A 24,153-nucleotide genomic window follows, 5' to 3' on the forward strand; every position below is an offset into this window, starting at 1 on the left:
GTTGTCTCCGTAGGCATTGCAATGGAAACTAATATTATTCTTGCGGATTATAACACCGAGCGGAAGCATATAGATACTGAAAAGAAGGGGGCAGAGTACAGAGCCCTGTGGAATGCTACAAGTTCAGATTCAGATATACTTTATTGTCATTCTTGTACACATGTATACAGAACAAAATGTTGATACATCTGACCCGCACAGTTTCCTTGAATGCACAGATATAAATATGTAGTATTGAGTTGGAGTATTGAAATACTAAATAATATACTTAATAATTATAGCTATGAGTACTATAAAGTAGTGCAAAGAGTGCAAGAGGAGCAGCTGAACAGCTGTGCAAAATGGGCAGTCAGGTAAACAAGTCACTATACAATAACAATAACAATGGAGTACGGTAGTGCAGAGGAGAACAGATGTGCAAAGAAGTGGCTAGGTACAAGAGAACTGCCAGTAGTGCAAGGACAAAAAAACAAAACAAACAGATGTATGCATCAAAATCTTCGGAGGTCCGATTGCCGTAGTTAACACATTGCGTCCTGATAGGTAGTATCGAAACCACAAGAGTACAGTTCCCAAGATACCAATTTATTTTTCAAGACGATCAAGTAATATGTTGTGGTCCACAGTATCAAAGGCAGAACTGAGATCCAGCAGCAGCAGCTTTGACGATGGACTGGAATCTATTGCTAAGAGAAGATCATTGGCCACTTTAATCATCAATAGAGTGATTTATCCCGAATGCTGACAGGGCAGAATCAAAGAGATTATTTTCAGACTTAGTCGTTCAACTGCTGTGCAACAACCTTTTCAAGTAGTTTTGCAAAGAAATGGTAGATTTGACACTGGCCTATACTCACATAGCCTTTCCGGGTGAAGTTTAGGTCGCCTAAGTGTGGGTTTGTTGACAGCAGACTTAAAGCCCACCGGAACAATACCTGAGGAGAGCGATATAATGATAATATTTAAAACAGAAGGTCCAATAGATCTTTCTCCTGTGAAACCGGAAACAGGTCAAGCAGGCAAGTAGTTGTACCATTACTGCATCCATCTGCAACACAACGCCTAGGCATTTTCCACAAAAACTAAATAAACTTGGCTTAAACCACCCGTTACCTCCTCGACTAGCACGTAAACCAATTTGGCGAATGGCTTGCTTGAGTGTTGGTGTTTTTCACAACATCACATGAAGTCAACAATGATACAGGTTATCTTCAAAATGCATTATCTCAGAAAATAATTGGAATAAAATGATGAAATCCCATACAAGTCAAGCTCCATGGCTCCATGTCCTTACAAAATGTTGTATTTTCCCTTACAAAATACAAAATAATCTTACACCATAATTTTTTTCAAACGTGTTTTTTTATGTAGTTTAACATGTTATATTGTACATGTGTTTCCTTATATCATGTATATTGTTAATTAACATTTTGTTGTGAGATCCTGATTTGCTCTACATGAATGAGGTTTATTATAAAAAAGTTCAAAAATGAAGTAGCTTGGACGTCCACGGTAGAAGGAAAAAAAACATGCAAATATAATTTTCTTATTCAAATTATTAATTTATTTTTATTGTTGGTAATATACTGATTAAAGGGATAACCACAAACCTGTCTTTTTTCATTTTCTACTTTTCTACTTCCTTTTTTTCTTAACTTCTTTACACAACATAATCATTCGTAATATAATGCATCAAAGCAAGTGAGCCCTTTGAGAGCCGGCTCTCTTTAATGAGTTGAGCCGAAAAAGACGGTTCTCTAAAAAGATATGGACTTCTTTTCACTACACAACTACCACAGAATGATTCATGATGGGAAATCCCCAGGCGGCAGATGCATACGCACAGTAGCATCAAACCGCTTGCTTTTTTTGCAACGAAAAAAACGATACCGAGATAGAGGCTACCGCGGCGAACTCGTTTGACTTGATTAATTTGCAGTTTCGTGATAGTCTTTGTATACCGGATGGTACCCATAATTGAAAAATTTGCGTTTTTCCGTACAGATTTTCGTGTACGTCGCACACGTCTTAAAATGCATAATAAACGTACTTTGTACAGCAAAAACGTACAGGTTGACAGGTATGAAATCCATATAGATCTCCTACAAAAACATGTACTATTTCCTCACATTTTGTATATTTTAGAATCCAAGAATACCTTTAACACATACTTGATGAAAAAATATTTTACTTTAAACTTTTTAGGGACACTTCGAATGACAGACAGAGAGATGCAAAGAGAAAAAGAACAATGACGGGTGGATAGTGAAAAAATACAAAAAGGTGGCGAGAGAGAAGCCCGGTCAAAATCGAACATAATGATTTAGGCCCGACCTGGCCCGAAATTTGGGTTGGGTTGGGTCCGGTTGGGCTCGGGCTTAAGCTCTTACCTCTGGCAAGCACCCACCTGAGTTAGACTCACCTAATGTGTTTGGTGCGTTGCGGTAGCGCTTGGGGAGAGGCTCTCTTTGTCATGCTGCAGACCATCACCGTTGGCTTCCTTATCCAACACTACAGGGGGAGAACGGGAAGAGGTCCGACTCTGAATTGGGGATCTCCTGCTCCGATTGCTCTCCTTAAGCTCACAGATCTTCTGTGCAGGTGTGCTGTTTGTGCTGCTCTACTTCGGGGTGCTGTCGTTCTTGCTGTCTCCACTGGTGCCTGGATCTGTCCTCGTAGCCATGCAGGCCTCCAACATGCCCTCCATCATCGTCAGCAGGGTCCAACAACATTTCTAACCTTTTCAATGTCTCGCCTTTACTTTCGATTCAATGAAGATAACTTGAAACTAATCAGAAATACACCCCATACATTGTGAACAATGTTCCCTCTAAGCTGCTTGTATGCGCAATTGCGCAATGCCCAGAGCTTTTCCGCGCACAAGAAAATCTAGCCAGCTCACAAAAATCAGGGCTCGAAATTGCTACTTAAGAAAAAGAATTAAGTCAAAATTACAGTGCATGAAGGTAAAAATACACGGGTTCCCCTGACGCTGTGTTCTAAATGCGGTATTTGGAAGTCGATGTCGAAGTAGAACAAAGTTGCGTAAAGTCAGGAGAGTTTTTCGAGAACCGGCTTCTTCGGCTCGGCTCACTCATAGGGACCGGCTCTTTCAGGTCCCAAAGGGCTCTTCAGGTTGTTTTTGCTTCTGTAATCCCAACATGACCAAATATTATGTAAAATTATGCAAATAAAATGACTTAAAGGAAGGGGGGGGGGAATAAAGCAAAAAAGAAAAAAATACCAAAATGAAAAAGTAGTGAAAAGCTGAAAAAAAAGAAACAAAGAGAGAAAAAGAAAAAAAAAAGAGCAGTTAAAATTCTGAAAAAGAGCCAGAAAAAAAGAAAAGAAAGAAAGAAAGAAAGGAAAAAGGAAATAGAGAACAAAAAAGCAAGAAAAAAGTAACAGCTCGGAGAAAATAAACACAATGGGATTTTTTTGAAAAGGATTTTTTTTTAAAAAGGAGAAAAAAACGGAAAAAGAAGAAAACGTTTGTTTTGCATTCAAATAATTTCCAATTATATCAAGTTAATCTTGTTGCCAACATTGTACTTCCACTAAAAATGTGATTTCATAAAGTTCTGTATTGTGCAATCGACTAAATAAGCCCCCAAAAATGTGAGTAAGATACCAGAAAAATAAATGGAAATCTTGTGAAAGAATTGTAAAAACAAATGACATTTGTAGGCCATACAACCATTGCAATCGTCAATTCATTCAAAAGTGAAAAATAATTTTGCATTGCCGGAAACTCAGCAAAATGTAAGTTGATGTCAAGTTTTGGACATGTTTGATATTGACTTAGTTGCCACACTTGGGATTGCTGTTGCTCACTGTTGTTTCAAGCGTTGCTCACCGACTTTGAGAGGCCCACTTTCAGCAAACAGCACTCCAGTGTTCTGTTTACCTTTTGTGTTAAAAGCCTTATGATTGATTACACAACCCTTCGCACTGTTGAAAACCGTTAGGCTGGTTAAATAAGCTATGAGATAGACCTTTATTCGGCTAGTCCAGTATCTGGAGCATCACATTTGTGGGTGTAATTAAACTTTCAGAATGGCCACAGAAAATTAACTTTCATGTAAAACTCGACAGTCTGTTCTTGTTCTAAAAAATGAAGACTATTCCATGAGAGATCTGAAGCTCTCCTACAACAGTGTGTGCTAATCTGTTCAGAGAACAACACAGATAGGCTCCAACTATAGAAGAAATTCAAATCAAGTCAAGTCATGTTTATTTGTGATGCCCTTAATAACAAGGAGTCTCAAAGGGCTGCACAGACCACAGTCTATTGCAAACCACAGACTATTATTACACCATCCCCTGATCTAAAACCTACACGATGGCAAGTGTTAGGAATTAAAATATTAAAATGTACCGTTTACCAAATTGTTCGAATTAGTTATCTGATTCCAGGCAGCACGGCGGCGCAGTGGTTAGCGCGTGTGCAGCACAGGTCTTGGGAACCTCCTGTGTGGGTTCAAATCCAGCTACCGGACTTCCTGTGTGGAGTTTGTATGTTCTCCCCGTGCTTGCGTGGGTTTCCTCCGGGCACTCCGGTTTCCTCCCACATTCCAAAGACATGCATTTCAGGTGGATTGGCCGGTCCAAATTGTCCCTAGGTGTGAATGAGCGAGCGAGTTGTCTGTCCCTGTGTGCCCTGCGATTGGCTGGCAACCAGTTCAGGGTGTCCCCTGCCCACTGCCTGGTGATTGCTGGGATGGGCTCCAGCACCCCCGCGACCCTACTGAGGATAAGCGGTGATGCTAATGAGATAATGATGATGAGTTATCTGACTCCATTAACTAAACACAATCTACATTCACCTAACAATGCACGCTCGTTTCTTGTTGGAAAAGATGAACAAGAGACCGGCATTTCCACACGGGGGCAGATTTAACTTCCTTAACAATTTAACTAAGTGTAGTCCATCGAAAATGGCTGAATTAGTCAAATTAGTGTCGTTGGAGTCTCTGTCAAGCCTCCTCTGAAGTTCTCAGCCTTTCTTTTCTCGGCCCACGTCTTTCCGCAAGATGGTGTGCCGGCTCCTCTCATGGGCGTGCCAGGGAAGCCCAACGTGGCTCCACGGCTCCACCACCTCGCCTCGATGTCTGGAAAAACTCAAAACAACACCGAGCGTTTTTACGTCATCAAGGGCTTGTTCTCAAAACATCGCCTGCCGTCCTCCGTCAGAGTCCTGTTATCAAAATTCCCTAGTCAAAATATTCTGCATTTGGAACGGCGTGACCTGTCATTGACCTAAAGCCTACTCGGTGATAATCTTCATTGCACTCAATAAATGTAACTTGTATTCAATCGTATAAAATCCTTTATAGTCATGTGTATAAAATCCTTCACAAGGAAAATTCAATAACCTCAACATGAGGAAAGTGAAGAAACCTTGAGAAGGGACTGCACATGAGAAGAAGAAATGTTCATCAGGGTCTCCAGTTTGAAAAGTGGATGGCTTACATGGTCCCGACTAGCAGCTTCATTAAATAGTACCTACAAAACATCAGTGTCATGGGTTCAAATCCAGCTAACAGCCTTCCTGTGTGGAGTTTGCATGTTCTCCCCGTGCTTGCGTGGGTTTCCTCCCACATTCCAAAAATATGCATGTCAGGTTAATTGACTGGTCCAAACTGTCCCGAGGTGTGAATGAGCGAGTGAGTTGTCTGTCTCTGTGTGCCTTGCCACTGACTGGCAACCAGTTCAGGGTGTCCCCTGCCCACTGCCCGAAGATAGCTGGGATGGGCTCCAGCATCCCCGCAACCCTACTGAGGATAAGCGGTGAAGATAATGGGTAGATGGAGATACAAATGTATGTGTGTGTGCAATTATAACTATAGTTTTTGTTATATTCATGTTCATGTACTGTTTATTTCATTTAATTCAATCAATCAACCACATGCAGGTTATTCAGGCAGCCACCAATTTTCGGAACGGACACACAGGACAATTGTCTGCTCTAACCGTCACCATATTGTTCTTGGGCTCACTCGTACGCATCTTCACATCGATACAGGTACATTCTTTATTTTGGTCTTACTCATGTCTTGTTTATACATGCTGAATGCATTTTGCGTCTTTAGGAAACAGGCGACACCCTTCTGGTGGTCACCTACGTTGTGTCGGTGGTCTGCAACGGCATAATCGTTGCCCAAGTGGGTTACTACTGGAAGGCCACTAAAACGATCCTGCGAGAACAGCAGGAGAAATCGGATCCAGGGATGCTGTCTTAGAACCGAGAGGGGGCGACATTGACTTCTGTCTATTCTAATCTAGCCGTGTAGCTTCATAAAATCAAGTGGGATTACATCAAGTACCTTTTAACAAGTATACTTAATGTCCTACATTCAGGGTCGGGTAGGGCTACTTTAACTGGATTACTTTTAATTACTTTTGGATTACTCCAATACCAAATATGCTAATAAAAGACAAAAGAAACTAAATATGAATAAAATGACTACATTTTGTGCAGGCTTGGGGAGTAACGGAACACATGGAACGGCAAAAATGATGTTGGCGAGCTGTTTGGATTTATTTTCATTTTGTTTCTGTCGCATTTTATGTTCGTTTTGCCGGAGATCAAAGCCAGGAGAGGAAGCTTACCACGTGTTGTGAGTCATAATTTTATTCATATTTAGTTTATTTTGTCTTTTATTCGCATATTTGGTATTAAGTAATCCAAAAGTAATTGAAAGTAATCCAGTTCAAGTAACCCTACCCAACCCTGCCTACATTTTACCAGAAATGAATCTGAATAGCATTTACAGTAAAGGAAACTTAATTTATTTACACCGGCGGTGTCCTAAGGTTTGTCTCTGATGGCCATGAACAGGGAAAAAAAATTAGGGACACCAGTTCCACTTTTATTTATGTCTTCTTTCACTGGAATTTAACGTAGCACGTATTGCATCATTACAATATTTGTTTTAGTTTCTTGACATAATGTTTTTTTTTTGGTTTATCATAAAACGTAAAGACTTCCTCTCCTGTTTTCACACTTGATTTCATTTATCCTCGTATATTCTTTCTTGGGGAGGGGAGGAAATGGTTCCTTTCCCCCTGTTTTCGGGAATAATACTTTTTTGTGTATGAGAGGAACATATTAAATGAATTATGAGAAACATAATCCCCTTCCCCTAAAAATAAATTTAAGAAACTATTTGTTATTGCAATCCCTGTCTGTAACAGCATACCAAAATCTGTGTTTTTTGGTCGGTTTTTTTGGGTCTAAAAGGCAACACAAATAAGTTTCTTTACGGTTAGTTTTAGAAAACGATCTATTTAATGAAAGATTTTGTTACCTTGAGAATGTACTGTTTTTATTTTGATAGGTCAAGATATTTTCTCATGTTTTTGTCCCGGTATTGAAAGGATATAGGCCAACTGTCACGGTTGCCATGGCGCCCAATTGGCCCCGCTCGTGTTGCGCCTCCTGCGGCTCATTGACAGATTGGCAGTGCTCTCATTTTTCCTTGGTCAGTTGGTCAACGAACCTCTTCCCCGCAAGATGTGGGTTCTGACTCGGTCCTCTTTTCCTGTTGGTATTTCCTGTCCGGTATTGTTCCCGTTTATTTTGCCCTGTTGAATATCGGATTCCTGTTTCGTTCCCGTCTATTTTTGTCCTGTTTATTATTCTCTCCAGTTTTCATTCCTGTCTAGTTTGTCCTGTTTATTTTGATATCCTGTTTCATTATCAATCCTGTCTGTCCCGTCCTGTATCGACCCTACCTGTCCAATATCTGCTCGGGCTATTGGAATCCATCTCGTCGGTCTCTGGCTTCCTGTCTTTCCACGCCAGACTGCTGCCTAACGTGCATGACTCCCCATTTCCCGTAAAATAAAATGCTTGTGTGAGAACGTCACGCGTTTGGGTCTTGTTCCTGTTCCACTTAGAAAAAAAATGGCCAACTTGTTACCTAATCACAAATGTGAAAGTCATCAAAAGGTGGAAATAAAAATGAAAAAAAAAACATCACTTCCTTATTATATCACTATTTGAATACAAGATTTTTTTTTTTAATAACTCATGTCGAAACATGTGTCAAGGTTTAAACTTGAGATTGGGTTAGGATGAAGAAAATCACACACTTTGAGTCGGAGATTTCGATTTTTGATAGCCACTTCCATCGGAGGTGCGTGTTTCCAGGATCGGATCAGGAAGAAATCCTGTTCCGCCTCTGGCAGGAGGCTTATTTATTGGAAAACACAAGAATGAAACTAACACATCTGATTAGTTTAGACAGGAATCACATGTTCAAATGCAGTGTATAATGTTAGTCTCTAGATGGCATGCGAGTATCATAAATGAGCAATAAGGATAGTGAAACTTTGTAACATAATGTGTCTCTGTAATGTAGAAAGCAAGCTCTCGAGCGGACTTGGAATGTGGGAGGCAAGCTTTCGAGCGAAGGCCATCTTGATTAATAGTTAGCAGGCCCCAAAAGGCATGAGGAGTAGCCTGAGAAACTGTTAGTGGCCTTTCAAGTTTTAGCTTTTTAATTAGAGACACAATTTTTGGTGCTTGGGAATTTATTGTTTTGACCTTGAAGGTGCTAGCCTCTGAACACAACTTGAAGTCGTAAAACCACTCACTTATTGAGTATACTTTAAAAATATAAACGTATAAAGATATAAGAGTACAAAAGTATGAGAGTATAAGACTATATAAAAGTATAAAAGGCACATTTAAACCATAATTTACCTTACACATGCAACCATTTTTTTCTTTGACCTCTCGCAGGCGCTAGTGAGACAAGTTTCGCAGAATCATTAAACATCTTTTAAAATATTGCGATTGTTTCATGAGATTCGATGAATGTTTAGGCTCACAAAACTAAAAGTGCTTTTTGGGGCGTAGCCAAGGAAACAACGTTTTACGAAACGTCCATTCAGTTAATCACCTTGGAGAGAAACGGTCCAGTAAATACCATCTTTTCACCAGTTGGTGGCGCTACCACCACTATGATGAAATATAGGTTTTTAGATATATTTAAGCTTAAATCTCCATTAGCAGATTGGAGTATTTAGGTCAAGTTTATGTCGCTTTATGCTTAAAATTTGACTACTTTGCGTAACTTTACTGGTTGGTTGGATGGATCCCTTAACCACTAGGGTCGTAGGGGCACCATTTCCTGTGGTGTGTCTTGGGCATGTACAGCCCGGTGGTGCTCATCCCTCTCCAGGCAAACATATGTTCTCACCGGTTATTGAACTGAGGACCTTCCACGTGTTAGGCAAATGCACATATATCTTAACCACTAGGGTCGTAGAGGCACCATTTCCTGTGGTGTGTCTTAGGCATGTACAGCCTGGTGGCCCCAATCCCTCTCCAGGCCAACATATGTTTCCACCCAGTCTTGAACCGGGGACCTTTCACATGTTAGGCGAATGTGCTTATATACCTTAACCACTAGGGTCATAGGGGCACTATTTCCCAGGGTGTGTCTTGGGCATGTATGCCTGGTGGTGCCTATCCCTTTCGTGGCCAACATACGTACTTGTGAACAAAGGAGATATGATTTATTTTGTAGAACAAAATCCAAATAAAATCTTCATGGCCCTTTTGTACAATGTTTTTGTGATTTTGTAAAAATATTGATATTGAGATTAATCTTTCCATATTTCAGTGTTAATGAGTCCCATAAAACCACTTAACTGACAAAATGTCATGTATTAAAGGGAAATGAAATGAACTCTGAAATAGAATAAGAAAATACCTCAACTTGGGTCAATAGTGGACTGATTAGCTACTCGGTTTAATTTAGTGTTAGGTCTATCACCTTACATTCCTGAATAAAACACACAATTAGAGATAAGAGACATTTTTACATCTCTCATGAGGCGATGGGTTCAGTTCTCAGCCTGATTCTCTGGCCACCGCTTATTTTCAAAAAGCCACAATATTCATCATCTGAAGGCTTTGAGGACAATATTTTCAATGGGCTTGCAACACTTAATCCAAATGTAAAAATTGCATTTTAATCCCCAGCAGGTGACTCTTTACGTTTAGTCATCTCATTTCATCTCATTAGCTGCACCGCTTATCCTCAGTGGGGTCGCGGGGGTGCTGGAGCCCATCCCAGCAATCATCGGGCAGTGGGCAGGGGACACCCTGAACTGGTTGCCAGCCAATCGCAGGGCACATAGGGACAGACAACTCGCTCCCTCATTCACACCTAGGGACAATTTGGACCGGCCAATCCACCTGAAATGCGTGTCTTTGGAACGTGGGAGGAAACCGGAGTGCCCGGAGGAAACCCACGCAAGCACGGGGAGAACATACAAACTTCACACAGGAAGTCCGGTAGCTGGATTTGAACCGACGCAGGAGGTTCCCAAGACCTTAGAACTGTGCCGCACACGCGCTAACCACTGCCGCCGTGCTGCTACGTTTAGTCAAATATTCAGGGATGAATAAAGTATCTTATCTATCTAAATATTGTCAATTTGCTAACTTTAGATCATGACTGTAAACATTCATAGATGGTTGAGAATGATTTGTTTTTCTGATCTTGTACCTGTAAGTTGGTTAGCATTTTGATGTTTGTGACAAAGCCTTGATCAAATTCTAAATTAGAAACCCAGCACCTCTCATATCGTCTTTCCAAAAGCGGCCATTTTTTCAACCAAAGTTTGCCCCAAGCCATGAAATGTACCAGCGTAAAGTGAACCAGAATGGTCCCAGTAATCTTGTATGTTCAAAAATGACCCAAAATATATTTTTTAAGTGCCTTTTAGGGCCCTTTACCTGCATGCCAATTTTCATGCCTTTCAGTCAAACATGCTGAATTCTATTCAGATTTACTTCTCTAGGGGACGCTATGGAATCATTTTTTCTTACTTTTCCATAAAGACTTCGGAACGAGTTTGTTTTTGCCAGTCCCAAAAAGCCTATAACATTCGTTGAGGTGCTACAATCCTCAAGCCCAGTTGTACCTCTACTTATGAGTTTAATTTGTCCTGGGAGTAGCTTTGTTACCTGAAACATTTGTAAGTCGAGAGGTCTTTTGAATGTAAATGCGCTAATTCGTTCCAAGCCCAGCAATCGTATATATATTTTTAATCAATCATAAAGAGCATCAGAGCATAAAACAAAAACATATTAGAATTAGATTACCACACAGTAAACATAAAAAGGAGGGACATCATGTCAAAAAACAAAGTACAAATGAAATAACCAAAATATGAATTTACCTTTTAACTGGCCTCCTTGTTTCCTGGTTCTTCGCAGTGTTTTTTGTCTTACGTTTCTTAAAAAACTGATTCAATGACATCTGTTGGGAATGCGCAAGGCAGACATCAGCATAATGAGCAATAGCCCAACCTGTCAACACTGGGTGATTTATTTCCACAAATTCTGAGACTTCATGGAATTTTACCCAAATTTCTTTATTCTGGCCTGATGGAATGAGGGCTTCGTCCTCCTCCTTGTTGCCTTCTACACGGTGTTGTGTATTTACATCCCTTTCTATTATCTCTTAATTTGTTTTTCGATGGCCAGAAAAATTCTCTTCCTCTTCTCTTCTCCCTGTCCAGTTCTTGTATGTCTTTCGTGGGGTCCATTGTGAATGATCTTTGTTGTGGTACCATACAGTAGACTGTTGACAGAGCAGGAAGGAGACATGAACAACGTTCCGGAGTTGTCAGCGTTAAATGGCAGCGCGTACTGAACTGTACTTTGTATCCTGAGACGCCTTTGTAATTAGAGGTAATATATTCCAGTTCTGGTACTTTGTAACCTAAAACTTTCGTAGCGAAAGACATTTGTAAGTAGAGGTACCACTGTATGTTGAAGTCCAATGCAGAGCTGCTGCACCTTAAGGCATGTTTTGCTTTCTTGATATGAAGGTTGTTGTGATTTTGTCTAAACAAAGTTTGTTTTATTTCATTTAGAACATGTCCATAATTGAACGGTACAGACATGCAGGTGAAAAACAATGGTTGACCTAGAACAAAATAAGATGTGCAGGTAATAAAGCCCAAGTTTAAGGTATATCCTTGTTATCCAAAGTCTCAAGAATCCAAAGTCTGCAACTGCTCCTTGAAATTCTGTCACAAATGTATTCATGTCAAGATTCCTTGTCATTTCTCTCTCAGGAGCTAAAATAACCCCATCCCTCTTTTGTAAATGCAGTGTTGTCTGCAAAGAGGAGTGAGAATGCAGGTTAATGTTGAAAAAGAGCTTTCACAGGCAGCTGAGGACACGTCCAGACTGCCCTCAGTAATACATCCAGTTTTTTGGTGGGTGCGCAGAGTGTGTCGCTGGGTGGGCACTGCAAAACCCTGCTAACCGCCCGGTAACGCCCCTGTCTACAGATTTAAATAAATGAATGCCGCTTTTTTAAATTCAAACAACAGTAAAAAAAAAAAACTTGACTCGAGACTAGTGTTTTTGTCTGCTTAATTTTGAAGTGAGACTAAATAAACCGCTCCAACAATCGCATTGGATTTCCGTTTTGGTCAAAATGTGCCACTTCCGGTTCCGAACAAGCACGTTATAAATTTATTCTTCGATGTTCAGGAGACTGTTCGTGCTTCATTTGTATGAAAATATAATTGAATGTGCGATAAAATCTATCGCTTTTAGTTTCAAAAGTTTGATATTTACAGCATGTGTATTGTACATTTATTTCTCCGTATAACATGATAGGTCCTCTATTGGCCACTAGGTGTCACTAGTCTGCAATATTCCGTTAACAAGAGTGTGACTTTTTGTTACTTCTTTCTACTCTGGTCTTCTTTTGAGAGATTTCTTTTCACTCAAGATTACTTATTTCAGTTTTTTCAAACCTTTTTTGAGCCAAGGCACACTTCATTAAAAAATCCCGAGGCACACCTTCCGTTGAAAATATTTTCCCGGTACAGCTTTCCTGTTTTATTTTTAAAGCTGAAATTTTCATGTTCCTTAAATTGACAGTATAAAGTTGTTTCGTCATGTGTGGTCACTGGAAGTACTACAGTTTATTAATTGTGTTAATTTGGAATTTTACTTTATTCTAACCCGTTTTTCCAGGTATGTTATATTTTATATTTGTATTTTTTCTTTTTCCTTTTTAAGATCAATGACCAAAATAATACTTAATATGAGCAAAATTAATCTGCCAGTGAAATAAAACCATTCTTTTTCAGTTTTTTTATTTTGTAAGACAGCAAAATTATTAAACCAACAAAAGTGTTTGCAAAATGTTGTACTCAATTGTATTATTGCAATCTGAAACAGCGTAATCCTGAGGCAGGCTTTTCTATCCAGCCTACAGGTTGGCAACCCAAAATGTTTCAAGAGTCCTATTGGACCAAAAATTAAAATAATAACGTAAGTTTGGGGCTGCAAAAATAAATCTTTATATAAGTTGCATAAGGAAGGCAACACATACTGTACATACCTCTTTTTATTTGAAAATATTAAGAACAAGCATAATGGCCCGGCGTTACAGGGCTTGGCATTGCTGGGCTTGGTCTGGACCTGAAGCTGAGCATACTACTTGCGCAAGGTTGTTAGGGCCTTGGTTTGTTGAGAAAGCGTCAGAGAGCCACTAGGGAGTGCCAAAGAGCAGTATGACCGCATGCAGCTCCTGAGCTGCCTGTACACGAAAGCAAATGTTTATCGATTTTGATGGTGTTTATTGGGGTTTCCTTGTTACGAACCTAGATAAAGACATTCCCAGAGCCCAAAGTACTACTATGTAAATTTTCACAAAAATCGTGTTAAGCCATTTCAGAGCCTATAAACTACAGACCAACCCACACAGATGCACGCAAATTGGGATTTATATTATAGTCTAGATGTTTTTCGTCATGTTTGGCTTGTTACAGAAACAATATCATTTTCCGTTATCACACATTTTTGAAAACACAGCAGAAAGCCAAGAGGGAGTGCCAAAGAGCTCCGTGCTGCTCCAGAGCTGGTGGCTGCTGAAACCTGGGCCTGCCAAAAAAATACAAAATAAATGTCATATATACATACAGAGAGAGAGAGAGAGAGAGAGAGAGAGAGAGAGAGAGAGAGAGAGAGAGAGAGAGAGAGAGAGAGAGAGAGAGAGAGAGAGAGAGAGAGAGAGAGAGAGAGAGAGAGAGAGAGAGAGAAATTAAGTACAACAAAAACAAATATTGTTCCAGCATTGTCCTTTTGTGTGGCTGCTACAAAAATTCTACAACAGAAATATTACAAAACTAAAAATAACTTAGTATTTTATTATGTTTTTATTCTGAAAGGAAAAAAACTACTAAAATAATATTATAATAAGAAAATACCACTACAGAAATACTACTGCAGAAAGACTACCACAGTAATACTGTACAACAAAAATACTGCAACAGAAATAATACAAAATACTGCAAAAAACTACCACAGAAATACTAGGAAAGTACAACTATAGCAATACTACAAACCTATTACAGAAATAATACATACAGTAATAATACAAAAATTGTACTACTGAAATATAAGAAAAATACTACAGAAAATCAATTAAAGAAATACAAGAAAAATACTAAAAAATAAAACTACAGTAATACCACTGAAATACCACAAATACTACAAAACTAATTATCAATACATATGATCAAAAATAGGACTTAACATATTATTTTGCTCCAATTCTGAGGGTTTTAAAACCAATTTGAAGAAAATAATCTATTTAAAAACAAAAGAAATATAACAAGCATGTATATTTATATTTAAATGCAAATGAGAAAAACTGTTTAGGTCTCCAGGCCTGTGCCCGCGTCCAAGTTTTTTAAACCAATTGGCCTCTTACTCCAAAAGTTCGCCTGAACTACGCAGCTTGGGGTTTACTTAGGCCAGGTCCGTCAAATCAAGTGTGGCACCGAAGTGTGCATCTCTGCGACATGCAGCGAATGAAAGTGAAACTGAACAAAATGGCACCGAAAATAAAATCAAATTCCTCAGATTACAAGCTGCAAATAGTGAAATATTTAGCCAAAAAGTAGAAAGAAAGTTGTAAAACTTGTAAGCTAAGCAAGAAGCAGAAATTACGTCTGACGTGAGGGAGGTGGAAGGAGGAAGACGCACGTCTTTTACCCCAACACCAATGAGAAACATTTCTTTGGATTTAGTGATTTTGAGTTAAAATGATAAGTTTAGTAAGCATTTTCTTTATCTTAATAATTACTTGAGTAAAAGTTAGAGCTTGCGTTGTAGCTCCTCCCCCAAGGAAATAAATAAATAACGCATTACAAAGAAACACCTTCTTGGAACGCAATTACCTTTCTCATTAACGAGTACTGTAACGCGTTACTTATTACATTTTGTTACCCAATTGGTGCAACAACACTATGCGTTACTCCGATACTTGAACATGACTTAAAATGCATTCTTTCAATGGAGGGTTCCGGCCCCGCTAATGTAGTGTTACAAGACCCTCATTCCCCCAACGACACAACTGTCATGATTGCCGATGTGAATCACCTGTGCCCGCTCATTTGGCGCCAATCGCTGCGGGTTCTGATTGGCTCCCAGTCCCTATTCAAACCCAGTCCTGTCAATCCCCTGTTGTCAGTCCGTCTGGGAACCTCTGTTTATACAAGGCAAGCCTTTTTTCGACCCTGACTCCCGCCTGTCCCGTTTTTGCTCCCGTTTGTCTACGACCTGTTTTGATCCCGACCACGTCTGCTCTCCCGTCCCGGCTTACGACCCATTTTTTGATCCCGACTACAACTACTCTCCCTTCCTGGCTTATGACTCATTTCCAACCCCGACCACGCTTTGCTCCCCCAGTCCTGGCTACAGACCAGTGTTTCCGTCCCTGACACCGCCATCGCTTGCTAAGGAAGATCCACTTCCGTGTTCGGATCGCACTCGGAGTGCGAGAGCGACTTGCTTCCCACGTCCAGCGAACACCGGATCGTGGACGGAGCCCTTCCTCTTTCTTTCAATAAAACTTGAGGCAAACGTTACGCAATTCGGTCCTGTTTCCATTCTGGTGCTGACACACAACGCTTATCACATCAACATGATAAGGGTAGGGGGCGTGGCTTATACAGGAACAACGAAAGCAATGGGGCTAACGTAATACCCGAAATTAACGGAAAAGAGTTCTGAATTTTGTTCCTTTTATTTGTCAGATTATTTTTGCATTACACCAATCCTGTGACGTTCTACGGTAATTTGTAACTAGTTACCTTCAGAGTAACATGCTACTTTCGGGTGTCACTAAATTAGAGGGTTAACGCACATACTTTATAAATGAAGTAACAACTAACAGTAACCAATTACCTTTTTTTTCCCGCCCGACACTGCATTTTATATACTGTTCTTTGTGAAACTAATTACACCAAAACAACACAAATAAATATAAAACTTTGATTGTTAGTGACTAAATTATGCCCATTTTGAAACCCAATGCACACACGTCTCTTTCTTTATACCAAAAGTTTTAATTCAGCCTCAGCGCATCCATGGTAACCACTTGTTGAAGCCTCGCTGCCTGTTGCTAAGCGATTGGAGCTACCGGACCAGAAAATCCCTTCATTGACACCCCTCTTTGCCCCGTCCCACAAGAACACACACAAACTGAGATGCAAACACACACAATCCCCGAGCACACCCCCTCCCCGTGGGCTCCAGCCAAAACAACACTGTCATTTATCATTAATTTGACATTATGTTTAATTAATTCAAACCGCCCTGCACCAGACGTCTTTTTGGACATTACAATTTCGGGCTAAATTTGGTTTGGTCCCCAGCCTCAAAACGTACGTCTGTAAAACGAGTCCCCGAACTGTAATTGTAGTCTTTACCTTGTCAAGTCAAGTCACATTTATTTCAATAGCCCTTATTCACCAAATGTCTCAAAGGACTGCACGGGTTATAATTACACCATCCCCTGATATTAAACCAACATGCAGACAAGGAAAAACTCAAAACCTCAGCAGAAAGGGGAATAAGAAAAGGGGCTCGCAAGAGGTAAAGTCCCGTTCCAGGATGACCAGAGTGGAATAGATTTAGCATTGGGTAACAGCACACAAAACACAGTGAAGATTAATAAAATAAAACAATACGTAATGTGTTGAAATTTGTGTAAAAAAATCCATGACAGCAACAACACAGCTTCCCACCTGTGTCATGATTGCTGATTCAGGGCACCTGTGACTGCCCAATTGGCCTGAGCGCTGATTGGTTCAGAGACTCTTTTTAAACCCCTGGCTTCCAAGAGGAAGCCGTCAGACCGTTTGCGAACCTATGCTCCCATCTAGGCAAGCTCGTACCTTCCGACATTTTCCTGCCCTGTTATCTCCTGCCCGATACCTGTTGCCAACCTGTTTCTGGACCCGTTTCTGCCCTGATCTGCCATCCCGACCACCGACCTGTTTTGCCCTGTTTCCTCCCTGATACCTGTTGCCGAACTCTTTTCTGAACTCGATACCGCCTTTGCTCTCCCGTCCTGACTAGTGACCAGTATCCCTGCAGCCTACGATTATCCTCGCTCGACACGGAAGTGCCACTTCCGCGTTCCAGCCACCTGCTACCCGTGTCCGTCGATCATCGGATCGTGGAAGCAAGCCCTGCTCTCCCTCTTTATCAATAAAACTGAGTAAACAAACGCTACTGGGTCCTGTCTCCGTTTCTGGCTTGTGACAATCTGTGCTGGTCGGTCGATGCGGGCGTTGATATGCTTCAGGTCTAGACCCTGGTCCGCTGACTCATCTCGAATTCTCTTTCTCCTTCAGATATCCAACAGCCAGGCAGTCGGAAAAAGACAGGGAAAGAAAAGTATGAGGAGGGCATCAATCATAAGCTATCAAATAGAAGTGGGTCTTAAGTCTAGATTTAAAAAACATCCACTGAGGTTGCAGTTCTTATCTCCAGAGGCAGAGCATTCCACAGCCCCGGGGCCCCGATGGAGAACGCTCTCGAGCCTGTGGACTTCTTGGCTCTTGGAGTCACAAGTAGACCGTCATTTTCCGATTTGTTGAGTGTGATACAGTTTTAGTCCAATGGAGGGACTGTCGTTTACAAAAGCTTTTTCAAGGTCTTGAAATATAAAAAACTCATTTTCAGCGTAATAGTTCACATTAAAGCTGTTCACAGAGACCCAAAAACTTTTTTTTTTTTAATTAGCCGCAGAAGGTGTAGTGTTCCTACCCACAGTGATGCAAATATTCCACACACCGGGGGGAATTGAGTCTCAAAGTTGACCGATCTGGCTTGTTTCCTCTAGAGCGGTGTTATCGTTGAAGGAACATAACACTTTCAAAATGGCAGATCCTATTAACGCAATACGTGAGGCAGCTCCAAAACAACCGTTGTAGTAGAGGTAAGAGGTAAGCTGCAACACCTACGGCGAAAAACACAAATAAAAAGCCACAATCACTTACCAAACATTCTGCGCCCAATTGAATATAAAATTTGGTCTTTGTAAATACCTTTAAGGATTTTATTTTTGATTTTCAGATTTACTATCAATCGTTTCTGTTACATTTAATTAAGCTGTTCTTTGTAGTAAGGTCCATAATTCCTTCTTCTTTATTTTCTTATACAATTATACCTTGTTGCGCTGAAGTGTTCTTTGAACCATTTTCATCCACGAGCAGTATCTGTTACCCGAATTGTACGGACGGGCACCCTTTCCTGCACTGCATGTTTGTCAGACTGTTTAGGGTAAAAGCATTTTCACTTTTGTCTGTATTTTATTTCTCCTTCAATGTAGCACTCACTTTGTTGAATTAGCGCAATCCTGCAGTTTCATGCAGAAAGGTTGCTTGCTTGTCATCCATTCAGGGGCATTTAGTAAATAAGATTGACCATTTTATTTTCGTTGGTTGGTTGGTTGCCTTAACCACTATGGTTGTGGTGGGCACCATTTCCTGTGGTGTGTCTTGGGCAAGTACAGTCTGGTGGCGCCCATCCCTCTCCAGGCCAACATATGTTTCCACCTGGTCTCGAACAGGACCTTGCGTATATTAGCTGAATGTGCTAACCACTGCACTACGGAAATATTTTACAGTTAATTGTTGTTCAAAATCAGCTACTGTGGCACCTCTACTTACGGATGGAATTCGTTCTGGGAGTAACCTGAAAACTTCGTGAGTAGAGACGCATTTTAAATGTAAGTGCACTAATCTGTTTCATGTACGGCAAAAGTACACCATTTTTTTTTTTATAAATCATAAAAGAACATCAGAACATGAAACAAATACATGTTAAAATTAGATTACCGTACAATAAACATAAACTGAGAAGAACATAATGTAAAAAAATACAAAAATGAAAGAAGTAATAAACTTTCATTTACCTTTTTTATCCGGGTTGCTTGAAAAACTGATCCAATGACGTCTGAATACTTTTAAGAGGCTTGACATCAACATTTCTAACAAGTAAATAACTTTGTTGGAAACTTAGAAAATGAAAACTTAGTGTGTTAAATACAATATTGTGCTCTTAACATTGATTAAAACACAGCACATCATGTGAAAGATTTTAATTTTGCCTAATAAACTATTGTTGTTTGGTTGGTGTGTTGGTTGACCACTTGGGTTGTAGAGGCACCATTTCATATGGTGTATATTGGGCAAGTACAGCCTGGTGGCACCCATCCCTCTTCAGGCAAATATTTCATGTGTTAGGCAATTGTGCTAACTACTGCACTACGGAAACATATTGTTGTATGGTTGGTTGGTTGGATCCCTTTACCACTAGAGTCATGGGGGCACCATTTCATATGGTGTGTCTTGGGCAAGTACAGCCTAGTGGTGCCCATCCCTCTCCAGGCCAACCTTTCACGTGTTAGGCAAAGTGCTAACCACTGCACTGGGGAAACATAGTTATATGGTTTGTCGGTTGGATCCTTTAACCACTAGGGTCGTGGGGGCACCATTTCATATGGTGTGTCTTGGGCAAGTACAGCCTAGTGGTGCCCATCCCTCTCCAGGCCAACCTTTCACGTGTTAGGCAAAGTGCTAACCACTGCACTGGGGAAACATAGTTATATGGTTTGTCGGTTGGATCCTTTAACCACTAGGGTCGTGGGGGCACCATTTCATATGGTGTGTCTTGGGCAAGTACAGCCTAGTGGTGCCCATCCCTCTCCAGGCCAACCTTTCACGTGTTAGGCAAAGTGCTAACCACTGCACTGGGGAAACATAGTTATATGGTTTGTCGGTTGGATCCTTTAACCACTAGGGTCGTGGGGGCACCATTTCATATGGTGTGTCTTGGGCAAGTACAGCCTAGTGGTGCCCATCCCTCTCCAGGCCAACCTTTCACGTGTTAGGCAAAGTGCTAACCACTGCACTGGGGAAACATAGTTATATGGTTTGTCGGTTGGATCCTTTAACCACTAGGGTCGTGGGGGCACCATTTCATATGGTGTGTCTTGGGCAAGTACAGCCTAGTGGCGCCCATCCCTCTCCAGGCCAACCTTTGACAGGTTAGGCGAATGTGCCAACCACTGCACTACGGAAACATACCGTTATTAGTTTAGTTATTAGTTTAGTTTCCTGTGGTGTGTCTTGGGCAAGTACAGCCTGGTGGTGCCCGTTTATCTCCAGCCCAACATATGTTTCCACCCCATCTTGAACCAGGGACATTTTACATGTTAGGTGAATGTGCTTACTGCTGATGTAAGTGGTTAAAAGCTAAGAAATTGTTTCACCTTGGTTTCCTCCACTTCTTTTTCCATGTGTTAATTTATCTTAAACAAAACTCAGTAATGGTATTTATATTATTTATATTGTCTTTTATTAGAAAATTTAGGATTGGAGTAGTCCAAAAGCAGGGTTGGGTAGGGTTACTTTAACTTGATTACTTTCAATTACTTTTGGATTACTCCAATACCAAATATGCTAATAAAAGACAAAAGAAACTAAATATGAATAAAATGATGACTCACAACATGTGGTAAGCTTTCTCTCCTGGCTTTGATCTCTTTGATCTCCGGCAAAACTAAAAAATGCGACGGAAACAAAATGAAAATCAATCCAAACAGCTTGCCAACATCATTTTTGCCGGTCCATGTATTCCGTTACTCCCCAAGCCTGCACAAAATTTAGTAATTGTATTCATATTGAGTTTCTTTTGTCTTTTATTAGCATATTTGGTATCGGAGTAATCCAAAAGTAATTGAAAGTAACCAAGTTAAAGTAACCCTACCCAACCCTGTCCAAAAGTAATCAAAAGAAATCCATTAATATTACTTCAATAGTAAAGTAGTTGGATGGGGTTTTTAAGGGTTATTGTTCTATCTTCGTTATTCATTATCCATTATCTAAAGTAGTTGGATCACGTTACCGATTTTGCAAAAGGTAATTATAGTCACTGTTTTGGATGCCATTTTTAAAGTAATTCTACTAACACCTGATTGAGTATGTTCACGATGAAGAGAGTTTCGATGTTTAAAAGAACGCAACCAAGAAACTCTAGATGTTTGGAACACTTTGAGCCTGTAAATTTCTTGCAGTCACCCCCCCCAAGCCCTTTCCTTCCTCCTCCATCCAGTCTCCATCCCCTCCCCTCGCTCAGCGATTAGCCGGTGCAAGGGTTCTGGCCCATTTCCATGAGAAAGGCGGCGATTCGGTGAAAGGGTTAAGCTTGTGAGGACCAAGCAAAGCAGAAAGCAGCCCTCATTTTCTGCACAGCGGGGGGGCCGGGACATGGGAACAAAAAGACGCGGGAGGGAGGAGCGGAGTCTCGGGCCTTTACTATATGCACCTGCGCGCTGAAAGGCGGCGGACAATGCGCCTCCGAAACGGCCAATTACGCGCGGGCCATCCAACACATTTGTGCGCGAGGAGGCGCGCGTGTGTGTGCGTGCGTGCGTGGGGGAGAAAGTGAATTTTCAAGAGAACAAAGATAAGAAAGTAAAGCTTTATATCAGAAACCTCCTCCCACCTCCCCCGATTCAGCGACATGTTCCCATGCAAGCCAGGCATTCACTGATGACGTCATTTGCCATGTATAAGCGTGACGTAACGTGCCATTACATACACACGTGTGTAAAAGTTGTTGTTTTTGTTTACCCTTTTTTAGGTTTTTAACTAAGACAGGAAAGTTTGATCACATAACCCCGAGTTTAGCTAACCTGCATTGGCTCCCTGTCAGTTTAAGATGAGATTTTGAGGCTCTGTTAATATGATACAAACAGGGTTGGGTAGGGTTACTTTAACTGGATTACTTTCAATTACTTTTGGATTACTCCAATACCAAATATGCTAATAAAAGACAAAATAAACTAAATATGAATACAATTACTAAATTTTGTGCAGGCTTGGGGAGTAACGGAATACATGGAACGGCAAAAATCATGTCGGCAAGCTGTTTGGATTTATTTTCATTTTGTTTCTGTCGCATTTTATGTTAGTTTTGCCGGAGATCAAAGAGATCAAAGCCAGGAGAGAAAGCTTACCACGTGTTGTGAGTCATAATTTTATTCACATTTAGTTTCTTTTGTGTTTTTTAGCATATTTGGTATTGGAGTAATCCAAAAGTAATTGAAAGTAATCCAGTTAAAGTAATCCTACCCAACCCTGGATACAAATGATACATGTGTTCCTGCTCGTAAAACGCTGGTCTATTAGTGGTCCTCAGAGCCAAGAAGAAATCCGCAGGTTTAGGAGCGTTCTGCATTCGGGGCCCGGTGCTGTGGAATGCTCTGCCCACTGAGATTCAATGTGCAACCACGACAACTGTTTAAATCCAGGCTTAAAACATATTTATATTCTATAAATTATAGATGACCTATGCTTCATGTTGATGATGTGTGTGTATTGCAGCATCCATTAAAACCTGGTCATCCTGAAAGAGGGATTACCTCATGTGCAATTCCTTCTCAAGGTTTCTTCATTTTCCTCATGTTGAGATTTTTTAAGTTTTTCCTTGCCCTCATGTAGGTTTTAGATCAGGGGGTGGTGTAATAATCGTCTGTAGTCTTCACAGCCCTTTGAGACTTCTTGTGAGTAAGGACTTTACAAATTAACATGACTTGACTTGTCTTAAAACAGCCAAACCACCATACAGAGCCAGTGAAGTTAAGGGACCAGAACGTGCTGTTGAAATAGAAGAATAAATATGAATAGATAAAATAAATAATGTAAAAAAACAATAATAATAATTATGACGTGTTTAATTCAATACAGGTGTGAGATTATAAAGTATGGGGGAAAAAAACTCAATAAAGTCATGACTTTAACTACATTTGACAAAGGTTTAAAACTTTAAAGTAGGGATGGGCAATACTGGGAATTTTGGTATTGATCCAAGTAAATACAGTATTGATTGATACCAATCAATCCAATACTTATTCCTCGGGAATGTCACGATCTTCGATTCATTGATTAATTGATTAATTGATTAACTGATTGATTAATTAATTGCACGGTTAATTGATTCATTGCTTAATTGCTTAATTGCTTAATTGATTCATTGATTCATTGATTCATTGATTCATTGATTCATTGATTAATTCCTGGGTTAATTTATTATATTTGTGATAAACAAAGCATAAAAATTGTAGGCACAATTTATCTTAAGAACTACAATGCAATCTTAAACAGACTAAGACAGTGTATTTCAACCAGTGTGCCGGGGCACACTCGTGTATCGTGAGACTTTGTCTAGTGTGCTGTGGGAATTTTCCCAATTTTATCAAGAAATCAGGCCATTATTCAGTATTTTTGCTTTCTTCAAACAAGGAACTGTTACAGTCATCCATATCAGTAGGTGGCAGTAGATTTTTATATACTTTTTATATACTAATTATCTGCTCATGAGGTAGCACAGTGCATTTAATGACTTAATTTGTTCAACAAAGCAGTTTAAGATTGCACTGTAAGAAATAAAAACATAAATAAAGCTCATCATTCTTTTTTAAGTATTATTTTCTTTTTTTTATATACTACTCATGATCTGCTTATAACGTAGAACAGTGAAATATTTGACATAACTTAATTTTCAAACATTTTCGACGGACGTTGTGCCTCTGAACTTTTTTATTAAATAAAAGTGTACCTTGGTTTAAAAAGGGTTGAAAAACAATGGTCTAAGAAACACTTCTTCTACAAAAACTGTTTCAGAAGAAAAGTCAAACCCAAAAAAGCAGCAACCTAACTGAAATACAAATGTAAAAATGGCAACAAGACAACTAAAATACCCATCATTTCACAAATTTTGAGACACGGTCTCACAAGAAA

At 40.1% G+C, this 24,153-nt stretch overlaps 1 protein-coding gene across 2 annotated transcripts in view; it reads left to right on the top strand.

Moving 5' to 3' along the window:
* Positions 1-7,866, top strand: part of LOC148356711 (mannose-P-dolichol utilization defect 1 protein-like) — a 15,403-nt gene extending 7,537 nt beyond the window's left edge. For both annotated transcript variants that reach the window (XM_088347385.1, XM_088347386.1), the window contains exons 4-7: positions 2,449-2,534; positions 2,602-2,720; positions 5,915-6,025; positions 6,093-7,866. In XM_088347385.1, coding sequence (XP_088203511.1) covers positions 2,449-2,534; positions 2,602-2,720; positions 5,915-6,025; positions 6,093-6,242 — 466 coding nt within the window. In that variant the 3' untranslated portion in view covers positions 6,243-7,866. The remainder of the gene's footprint in view (positions 1-2,448; positions 2,535-2,601; positions 2,721-5,914; positions 6,026-6,092) is intronic.
* Positions 7,867-24,153: the final 16,287 nt, after the last annotated feature.

This window comes from Urocampus carinirostris, chromosome 11 (genome assembly GCF_059441175.1).
Source record: "Urocampus carinirostris isolate Australia breed hairy pipefish chromosome 11, RoL_Ucar_1.0, whole genome shotgun sequence".
Taxonomy (NCBI): domain Eukaryota; kingdom Metazoa; phylum Chordata; class Actinopteri; order Syngnathiformes; family Syngnathidae; genus Urocampus; species Urocampus carinirostris.